Genomic DNA, 11,030 nt, shown 5'->3' with positions numbered 1-11,030 from the left:
ATCTGATTTTTCTTTGTTTTGGAAAGATGTACTGTTTGGTTTCCATGACAACACACGTAAAACACAGAAAGAAACATACCCAATTAATTTGTTGATCATTTTAGGAAAATATATTCAGAAGGCCATATTTACTAACACTAAAAGCTCTTTTTTTTTTGCTTTTGGTAAAGAAACTGAGAAGTACATCAAAACCATCTTTGGCTCCAAAAACAAGAAAGCTGCTTAAACCATTCAGATACGCGCTATGTTTAATGTATTTACTTGAGACTCTCCCTGGCTCTGCTCTTGAATAATATATATATATATATATATATGTTGTTATTGTGTTGTATCAAAATAATTCAGTAAATACAGTAAAGATTTATTTTTTTTAAAAAGCGAAAGGTAAAAAAGGAGGGTGCTTATTGCCAAGTAAGTTTTCACATACCAGGAATTGGATTTAGTGTTCAACGCGCACAATAATTACAAATAAATAAACAATAAGCTTAGTACTGTTGTCAAGAACATAAAAAGAAAAAATACCAGAAAGAAGTATGAAGAGACACTGTAACACTTTTTTTTTTATTCATATGTATAATTTAATACATTCTGAATTTCTGATCAGAATTGGCAATAAAGACACTTTTGGCATTGGCTCTTCTCTTGTTTATTTCTACTCAGTAAGTTCATTTTGTAAAAATATAAATCCCTGAAATCCCTAAATAACCAGTTCTTTGGAAAGGCTGAACTTTGAAGTAAAGGTATGAAATATTGGAATTGTTCTGGTCTCTTCAAAGAAACTCAAAACGTGTGTGTGTGTGTGTGCGTGTATAAGTCAAGCCTAAATGGTTAAATATATACATGTAGCTTTCCTTCACTCGAAAGAACCTCAAAACAGGCGTTTATACTTTCACATTAATGTTTCATGTTATATAAAACTAGAAAAATTGTGTTTAAAACAGGTTTCTACTGCTGTACAAGTGATATGAACCAGTGGAGGTGGATGCAAGAATACTTGTGGATCTGTAGATTTGGCATCTGGATTCAATTAGCTCTCACTGTCAAATATGTAAAATAAAAATGCTAACACAAAAACTAGCTTAGACTGTAAGTGAACAGAAAACCCATCTGCTGATAGGAATACAATCATTACATTGAGTTTAAAAAACATTTAGATTTTTGACTACAGAAAAAAACACATGAGTTATTGAGAGTCACTGGGAAATGTGTGAACTTCATAAACATGACCAACAAAATACTTCCATTGATTAAGAATTGCAGTTTCATAAAACTGCAACTTGTGAGAGACAGATTAAAAATATTCAGAATTTATCTTCACTTCACTGGATGCTAAATAAATATTAAATCTCCAAACTAAAGCAGCGATAACCCTGAGGACATCACCAGGGTTAATTTCTCAGGCTTTAACAAGCTCCCTCCCTAGAGCTACAGAAGACGTTACACAACTTTGTTTTCACAGGGTGAGTAGTCCTCCCCATGACGTACAAACTGGTTTATTTTCCTTCAAATCCGTGGGATGCCCCTTTAAAAAGGTAGTGACACAAATCGCTCTTCTCTCTCCACTTCCAAGTGATTTTTTTTTTAGAATGCAGCGGATGAAAAATGTTCAGGTGTCAATCAAGGGCTCCTGGAAACAAAGTAAAACAGTAAGGTTAGGTTAAAACATGATCTGCACATTTTACAACATATGCAGAGACAAGATATCTAGTGTAACCATAGTCAGACACAAAAACAAGGTGGTATGGTATTGGAAATATAAGACATGAATAATGTAATAACATACAAAATGTATAACATACATTTTGTGGGTCCAGTCCATTCCAGTGGTAGTGGCGAATGAGTGAATGTGTTAGGCTAGCAGCTATACAGAGTATCAAACAAACTCCTAACAGACACAAACTGGCTTCAAACAGGTGCCGCACTGCCACGCTCTGCTCCTCCTAAAGAACGAAAGTAGAGAATGAATGACAGGATGAAAGGCAGTATCTGTTTCACAGCTGAGTCATGCTGTTCACGTGTGACACGCTGTACCTGTGTTAACATGACTGTGAGTGTAGGGTCATTCTTTGAGTGTAGACTGTAGCAGGTCTGGTCTGTAGCCAGCTGGTTGCTCGCTTCCACGTGGATGAGTGAAATGTTTTTCTCAGATGCAGGGCACTCTGGTGGAAGTCTTCATTTAAGTATACAGCATGAAAAGACACAATAAATACTCATTCATCAGTGGACATACATTCTGTTTATGCACCTAAGTATTTGTTGATTTAAATTAAGAAGGTTTGAGTGTGGATGAACCTACGGGATCATGGGCAGGAGGTGTGTTGGGGCACTGATGTTGAGGCAAGTGTAGGTCTCATTTCCAGACAATAACTCTAGAGTCACATAAACAATCTCATTGCCTGGGGAGTGAGTAAAACAATCGATCAATCAGAATGTATGGTTATACACACACTTTTACTTACAAACAAAACCAATGTACTGCAATACCAACCTCCAAGATGTAACTGACTGGCTCTAAAGGCAGTGTGTAAACCAAGGTCTTTCAGAGAGCCACTGTTTGAGTTCACTGTCACATCCAGAGGAACCTTGAGACATAAAGTGGTGAGAGAAGGAGTCTTTGTCGAGTTAACTGAAGGTGTGTCCCCATCCATCAGAGGTGAGGGGACGGGCGAGACAAGCTCAGATAAACTTGCGTTGGCTTTCACACACAGCTGGAACTGTGATAAGGAGGACAGTAGATGGTTCCAGTCCTAAAAGAAGAACCAAGGGTTTGATTTGCACATGAGTATCAACTCAGGATACACAGAAACACAAGCATACATGCTGCACAACAGTATGCTTCATTTTGCAAACAATAACTTATGTATTCGCAGATTGCATGGTTGAACATCGGACAACTTCCATTCTCAGACATGAAATGAATAAAAGAGTCCTTACCTTTGCTGTGTCAGGGTTAGGCAGAGTGTGAGTGAGGCTGTAAGAGCTGATGCAGATGAAGGAGAAAGCTAACGTCAACAAGCACAGGAAAAAGGTAACCGCTGGAGGATTCTGTGATACATAATCTTTAAGGTTGGTCAGCCAGAAACCCATCATCAGACACCTGCACCAAGCAAAGTAAGCAAACAGTTACTTCATTTACTAAAGTTTTAACAGGTTGAGGACACAGTCAAGAACTTAGTCCTGGGCAGAACTAAAACTAAATGATAGCAACCTTAAGCCTAACTGGTTCTAGTTATCTCAAACACCTGAGTGACACAATCCTAGGTTAGAAAACAGCACAACAAAGCAGACAAGTTAACCTCAGACAGCAGATACAGTCAAGCACAGAGGCTTAGTTAAATAGTGAGTAATTTACTATTGTACATTTGATATTTTATAGATATATGTTATATATATATACTGTTGTATATTTCTGTTTTTACAAATATCATAAGTCATAGAGTGTGGTCTATACATACTCTGTAAAGTGTCCTGAAATAACTTTTGTTATGATTTGGCACTGTAAATAAAATAAAATTGAACTGAAATATATGTTACCTGTATAATATTGTTGTTGTTAAGTATGTTGTTTGTATCGCTGGAGTTTGCAACGAAAACAATTTCCCCCTGGGATCATTAAAGTATGTCTGATTCTGATTGAAGTATTTAGCTTAATTTCAAGTAATCCAGCAGTAAAATACCCAGGAAGTCACCCAGTAAGAAACAGATCATTTCGGAGGATTAAACAACACACACAGAACTTTTTTAACTTGTTCTTTGGGTGAATGTAGGCTACCTTTTGTTCTGCATAATGACATGGGACTTCAAACTGTCATATGCCTTGTGACTGTGAATTTCCAAAAACAAGGGAGGCTCGGAAAACCACCTTTCCGCTGATGTTTGCAGTTCAACGGATAGCATGCGTTTAGATTATCGTTAGCTACAGAGCAAACAGGAGACGTGTAGCTTTTCTGCAGCATTGATAAAGTAACGATACTGCAACGTTAACGTTAGGTTACTTGAACGTAATGTTGCTAACCAACGTGCTGAAAGATAACCTCCTACCTTGAGTTTGAGCAGTGTTTTCTGGTCACGACGCCAGCTTTGGTAAATACCCGAGTTTCTTGACGGTAAGAAAACCGTAGTTCCACATTAGGAGGTGTTTAAAGTTCAGTTAAAGCGGCACAAAGATAACAACACGACAGCGCTGTCAATTTACGAGAGTACGCTGCCATGACGACCAGGCTCTGATGACGAGGGACCACGTGACCGACACCCAAACTGCTACCGGACTTTAAAAAAAATGATTATTAGTATTAGTTTTATTATTATCAATGAATGTAGTGTTATTTTGAGTTACATCGCTCATTTAAAAATATTTCCATTAAACAGGGTTCGTGCTTGAAATCCTTGAAAATGCTTGGGTTTTAATTTTGTGTTTTCAAGGTTTGAAAAGTTCTTGAATTTTGGATAAAGTACTTGAAAACGCTTGTATCCACATTTCTTTCATAACAAATAGCTATAGAATATGAATGTACTTACATATCTTAGCCTTCTGATATTGAGAAACCTTTTTGGGGTTCATAGCGTAATGTCATGTATTTTAACTTGATTTTAATAGAAAAAACAAATGTGAAATAATCATTTTTAATACTTATATGTATTCGTAGAAGTATGTAATTTAACACAACTGTAAGGTGCTGGAAAAGCTTGAAAGTGGGCCTTGAAAGTGCTTGAATTTGACCTCGGAAACGATGTACAAACCCTGATTAAACAATGAAAGAAGTAAAAGCGCCCCTCATACTTTGCTCATTTTCATTTTTTTTTATAATTTTATATTTAGTTTTCCAGTTTAGTGCTCAAGACATAAACAAACCTATGCTACACAGTCGGACATTGCACAAGCAGAAGTAAAGAGCAAAGGACTACATCGCTGCAGAAAATATGAAGTTTTTGGGGATTTTTACTTGGAAATTTTTTTTAGCACCTGTTTAGTTTTAAGCCCCTTCCCGTAAAAGAAACAGTCTGCTTGTTAGTCAGCATTTGTCTCTGCAGTGTCATTGTAGCTGGGAATTTTCTCTATATTAAGTAAAGTTGTGACATCACAAGTCCTGACAGCACAGTTTCTGAATATGGGCTGTGTGCATTTCTCTGTGCATTGAGCATTTTGATACTTTCAGTAGTTATAACACCTCGACCCGCTCATGGACCTTCTTTATAATAACTTACAAAAGACACTTTTGACAATATGGGACCTTTAAAATTACATTTGTTTGTTTTACATGTTTAACAGAATTACAGTACATAGTGCAATTTAAGACTGAAATTATTTCTTTGAAAAAAAATATCTTGGCACTTTATTCAGAAAGATGTATTTTTAAAAAATCATACAATGCATAATATCAGAATTATTCAAAAATATATTGAATTCCTGATCAAGACTTATGACACATATTTAGCAAAGCTTGCAAAACAGATGTTATCTAATGCTGAAGCACTTTACATTAGCAAGGTTGTTACAGTAAGTGGTTGTTCATATTGCCTCATGGTCAAAGCTCTTTTTTACCTTATGCGCTTAATTTACGCAAATAGTGCATTACTGTAATACTGCCTGAATATTATTGCCACTCTCCTGAGAATCAACAACATGACTATTTTATTCATAAAAGTCATCATTTCCCTTTTTTCAAAACTTCAAACAGCGGGCAGTATTTACATTGATCATGCCACTTGTATATACTGCCTAGTAACAATTAAGGAGTCCAGGTGACTTTTATAGGCTTGAATGCCCAAGTATCAGGGTGCCCCATGTGCACCAGGTCTTTGTAAGGGGACGTGCTCCACTGGAAGGGGGGCAGCTGGTCCCATGTTGGCCCGCTCACTGCCACCATCCCATAGTCATGAAACATCTTGTAGGAGGTCATCTGCACAGGAAAGTTAGTTTCAATAACACATATAAAAGATTTGGGGAGCATGAAGGAGTAAAGTATGAGCAGAGAGATGGGTAATGGCAAGAAATGAAATGAGAAATATTAAAACCTTCATGTCTGTTCCTCCATGGGACCTCTGCCGTAAGGCGCCAAACGGATATGTTCCGTTAGCTGGGTTCAGGTCAGAACGGGCTGAGATAGAGTTCTCTCCATTCGTGGGTGGATCACAGCCTTCACACTTTGACAACGGGTCTTCCTTGAAGTTATTATACCTGAGGAAGGACGCCGCATCTCATAAATACATTTGTTATTAGCATAAAATAAATATATAACATTTAAGTTTGCTCGTACCTCATAAGGCGGACCATTGAGTCCACATCTGTGACAGCTGTCTGGTTTCTCCTGAATATCTGAGCCCGAGGATTCATTTCCAGGGAGAACCACGGGCCGAACTCCTCAACCAGCTCATTGCAGCCACTGGCATTGAATATGTCCACATAGTAACTACATGTGGACAAAGTATAGTTTTACATTTACCACAATTACAGCAAATGTAACCTATAGTATATGTTACCATAAAACTTTCAAACTAGATACTTACGGTATGTTGTAACTTGCCCAGTACCCTTTCTCCAACAGCTCCTGAGTTTTATCAGTGTAAACAACGAGTCCCCTGCAGCATTAAAATATTGGAAAAGCTCATTTTATATGATATGTTTAGAAGTCATATATACAAATAGTGACAATCTTGCATTTTGATTAAATATTTGGTGCAAAGACTTACGGAATTTGCTCCAGCACAACAAAGAGCTCCTCTTTAATGTCAGTCATGCCTGGAGTGAAGTGGTTATAGTCCACAATCATCCACTGGTTGTTATATCTAAAACCACACACATACACACAGAGTTCAAACTGAGCATACAAGCTTTAACCTACTATCGTCACTGACTTGTATTCCTTTCATTTTATTGTACATTAATGAAGTAAACGATCAGAATTTCACAACAAACACATGAGAGCCTGGTGACCACATTACAGCCGTATGACCCAACTGACTTCTCATGTGACTCCTTATTATCAATGATCTTTTTTGCTTTACCAATATCAATTCACACGGCAAGGCGGGTTTATTTATAGAGTACATTTCATACATAGAGCCAACTCAAGCTGCTTTATGTTATGAAATTTAAAAAAAATAGACAGGTACAAGAAATAAGTGCATAAAACTCCTTTTTTTACATAGCGAAGTTAAAAAGACACAGTCTAAGGTCTAAGGTCACACACAAAATCTTATCTAATCATGTAACTGGAATTTTGAACACAGGACAAACAAAGAACAATACACAGCCTAGACAAAGTGGTGATAACACTTGTCAAAGGGTCATGAGAGACTGTTTCTTTCTCTTTTGCAAAACTCACGTTCCACTGTTGTACTTGCTGAATATCTCGGCCCACTCCTTGCCTGTAGTAGCCAGTCGATTAGCCACAATATTCCTTAACCACTCCATGACGGTTCCTGTGGGCTGAACGAACTTCCAGAGGGCAGGGTTGCTGTTGCCAATGGTGGTTTCCAATGTAACCTGGATAATAGATTAAAAACAAGAAACTCAATTACCAACACATTTAAAAGACTGCAGTTTATTCTTAACACTCAGTTCCATTATGTCGAGTGCGGGTACACTAAGTTCTCACCAGACCACTACTTAGGATATAAAAGTCATCTCCAGAGAAGATCGATCCAGGATAAGAGGAGAACGCCTGAGTTCCTCCAGGAAGAAGATCCTCCTCTGAAGAAATAAATGAATAAATCAAGTACATAATAAAGTTCAGAATAATCTGTATTCACATCATAGACCTCAACAACAGTCAGTCCATTCCTGGGGCTTCAAACTGGGAAACAAATTATGTTTTTGAAACAGCTTTAAATGTGAATCTGGAGCCAGTAGTTTCGCTTTAGACTGGAAACACGGGGAAGGAGCTACCCTTTCTTTATCCAATAGTGACAAGAAGCTCTCTGAAACTCAGTAATTATATCCTTTTGCTTTAACCCTTATAAAAATCAAAGTGTAAAAACAAGGAGTTGTGGTTTTATGTGCCAGACTATTTCCTTATTTCTTGTTGTCACAGTGAAACCAGCCTAGCTGTGATCTCTTCATCTAACTCTCACCAAGAAAGCAAATAAGCATATTTCCCAAAATGTTGAAGTATTCCTAATGTGAGTAATGAGGGACAGACGCTGTCCTGAACAGACGACACACTTGCATCAGTAAACTACCTGAAGGTGAAACTCTGAAAGCAAACATGTATTTCTTCATGATGCGCAGCATGGCCTGGTACTCGTTCCACGTGTCATGTGAAACCAGCAGCTCCTTATTGTTTGGCAGCAGCTTAATGAGAGCAGAACAGGAGCCAGATCCAAGAGGTCGAGTCTGGCTGGATCTATTCAGAGCTGATTCCAAGTCCTCCAGATCCCCGCCCAACTGGAAAAGTCTGTTTGAACGAGAGCAGGAGAGTCATCGTATATGATCTCAGAAACATGTTAAATTATTATATTTATTAATAAAAGAAATTTGGAGATAACTTACAGGAAGCCAAATGGGTTGAAGGAAAACGACCCTGTTGGAAATGACAGCTCGTCATTGTAGCTGTCCTCCAGACCCTTCAGCTGCAGCAGAGCCAGACGCACCTGACAAGCAGAAAATTATTGAGAAACATGTTATTTATGGCCCGTCAACATTATTTGTTTCCATGCAAGGAATTGTATTCATCCTAAAAATGCTTCTTGAGCACCTGGTGCCAGTAGGGAGAACTGGGCTGCTTCTCTGTTTGCTCCTGAACCCACTGCTGATTGGTTGTGATGAAAGCCTTAAGGCGCTCGCAGTAACCAGATTCAGTCGTGAACGGCCCACAGTAATTCATAAGCGTGTTCATCCAGTGCTTATAAATGAGCTAAAAAAAACATACACAAAGTCTTTGGATCAAATCAAATGTTCAGTGCATAAACTGCTGGGTAAGTGGAGCTCAAACAGGCGTGGGGCACGAAGCTGACCTGAGATGTGACTGCAGCCTCCACTGCACCGGCGGCATACGCCTGGATACTGTCATTGTACTGACTGCTGGTAGTGATCTCCAAGAAAGACCAGCTGAAAAGAGCACATGAGAATAAATGAAAAAGATTAAACATATTATATGTGTGCAAGCTCAAAAGAGTGCAGGTTTGGCGGACTTTTATTATCGGTGGCACTCAAAATATATGATGAATAATTCCCTGTAGGTGAGATGACGGAGAGAGGCCACAGGTGTTTATGTATTTTTTCACTTCTCTCTTTGTAAAACCAGACATGTAGTATCAGTAAGTTCATGCATTTACTAGTCTCAATATGCTCGGCCTGTGGCCTTTTGTGGGTTTACTAATTATGGCTTATGGCTATCTTGACCTCTCTTGACCTCTCCTGTCACATGTTGCACTTTTGACCTCTGTTGTTTTTTTACTTAAAGGTTAAATATGTAGAATCTTCATAAAAGCTAGATATTTTTTTTAAAAGAATACACCCACGGGGCTTTTTGAGGGGTAAAGAATGAAAGTATTGCTTTTCCATAAAAAAATATATTGAGTCTGAATTAAAAAAAAATTTAAATAATGGGTTTGACACAGACTGTATAAAAATGAACGTAGCATACCCGTAGGGTATGACTTTCTGTCATGTTCTGTTTACATTGTACCAGCCAATAGCAGCAGGCATTGTGGATTTCCAGGGTTGTCTGTTGTTTGGCGCAGCTACTGAAGGCTGGCCCCGGTTGAAATGGAGTTTGCCAATCCTGCTGCTGAGTGACCGGAGACGGTCACAAACGAGAGTCAATAGCCAAGCATTCACTGGACTGAGATAAGGAGTTGAACGGCATTAAAACAGACGCCAAATGGCTACATTTCTCCTTGATAGGTAAGCTAACTTTCATGTTTACTTAGCTGTAACGGTAACGGGTAACGGTGAGTCAATCTCCTCTGGTGCGATTTGACTCCGGTCTCCTGTAGGCTACTGGACCAGGTCTGACGAACCTGGCAACCCGACTGAAGGAGTTATATTTTGTTGTTGAGACTACGATCTTGAGACACTAGATGGCGGAGTTCTGCTCTTTCTCCATATTCAACCTTTAACAAGGACCAGGGCTGTTTCCTAGCAACGGAGTTCCGTTGAAAAGCTCTAGTCTGGTTAAAGATCGCAAAAACGGTAAACTCACCCTGATGTTTTGATGTCATCAGTGAAATTTGACCAAGCCACAAAATCTTCTCGGTATCCCTCAATGACAGCCAGCTGCCCGGTCTGTTTGTCAATCACAGCGGTTCGTATTTCAGCTCGAGCAGACCCACACAGGAAACACAGTCCGGATAAAACTGTTAAAACCGAGGAAAGACTTCCAACAGCAAACATCTTGCTCTGCCGGGACGCCATGATTACACGGAGTCACGTGATGTCGCGGGTGACTAGTCAGCTGACAACCCCAGGGATGGTACTTTCAAAATAAAAGACCCTTTATGTCAATCACTTAAACCAGGGGTGGGGAACCCATGCACCTGAGTCTGACGATTCAACCTCTCTAATAGATGGTTGACATCTTTATTTATTTTTTGCTTCGTAGTTGAGGACTTTTTCTAATTTTATGGAACAACTGGGAAAACCTAACATTGACATGATGATATTTCATCATTGTCATGTACAGACACATGTCGCATCTGTGTTCCTTTAGGTCAATTTGATAATTTGGATGATTTAATCATTATTTTTGTATCATTGTTTTGGAAATTGTTTTTCCTGAGGTCAAATTAACCCTTTACGTTGAGATAATGGAAATTGCTTTTATTCCAAATATTATAAAAAACACAAAATAGTACTTACAAATAATATACTTACTTTAAAACATACAAACAAATATCCTTTGATCCAATTTTATGTCAAGTAATTAAATAGTTTGGTGTTTTTTTTCTGTATATTTCCAAAGTCACGTTTTAGGTATTCTGGATGTATAAGAAGGTGTTTGCAGTGCCGTGTTTAACTTTCAATGCTGTTAAGGTAGTCAACAAATACACAGAGTACCTGACATAAAAACTTGAGTAACAACTTTGAT

The 11,030-nt window shown here is 38.3% G+C and overlaps 2 protein-coding genes across 2 annotated transcripts; both read right to left on the bottom strand.

The window, feature by feature from the left end:
* Nucleotides 1–692: 692 nt before the first annotated feature.
* Nucleotides 693–4,171, bottom strand: LOC310945856 (transmembrane protein 248). The gene is made up of 7 exons (XM_083912087.1): nt 4,042–4,171; nt 2,935–3,097; nt 2,489–2,747; nt 2,297–2,396; nt 2,032–2,170; nt 1,800–1,940; nt 693–1,627 (listed from the first exon to the last, which is right to left on the bottom strand). Exons 2-7 carry the CDS (start codon nt 3,088–3,090, stop codon nt 1,607–1,609), a joined length of 816 nt encoding a protein of 271 aa, XP_083768213.1. The 5' UTR covers nt 3,091–3,097; nt 4,042–4,171; the 3' UTR covers nt 693–1,606.
* A 1,118-nt stretch (nt 4,172–5,289) lies between these two features.
* On the bottom strand, nt 5,290–10,357 carry plbd2 (phospholipase B domain containing 2; the record flags this gene model as incomplete). Its single annotated transcript, XM_083911952.1, has 12 exons — nt 5,290–5,900; nt 6,016–6,178; nt 6,258–6,410; nt 6,508–6,579; nt 6,691–6,786; nt 7,326–7,486; nt 7,599–7,693; nt 8,182–8,396; nt 8,492–8,592; nt 8,697–8,855; nt 8,956–9,049; nt 10,146–10,357. 12 exons carry the CDS (start codon nt 10,355–10,357, stop codon nt 5,730–5,732), a joined length of 1,692 nt encoding a protein of 563 aa, XP_083768078.1. The 3' UTR covers nt 5,290–5,729.
* Between the last annotated feature and the right edge of the window lie 673 nt (nt 10,358–11,030).

This window comes from Echiichthys vipera (genome assembly GCF_963691815.1).
Source record: "Echiichthys vipera genome assembly, chromosome: 4".
Classification (NCBI taxonomy): Eukaryota; Metazoa; Chordata; class Actinopteri; order Perciformes; family Trachinidae; genus Echiichthys; species Echiichthys vipera.
The sequence above is the reverse complement of the archived record's forward strand: the minus strand, read 5'-3'. Positions and strand labels throughout refer to the sequence as shown.

Excerpts from the sequence above, each read along its gene's own strand:
- LOC310945856 (XM_083912087.1), bottom strand. The coding sequence starts at position 3,090 with ATGATGGGTTTCTGGCTGACCAACCTTAAAGATTATGTATCACAGAAT. Across the intron at positions 2,171-2,296 it reads CACCTCCTGCCCATGATCCC|ACTTCCACCAGAGTGCCCTG; the intron begins GTAGGTTCATCC and ends ACTTAAATGAAG. Across the intron at positions 1,941-2,031 it reads TCACAGTCATGTTAACACAG|GAGGAGCAGAGCGTGGCAGT; the intron begins GTACAGCGTGTC and ends TTCGTTCTTTAG.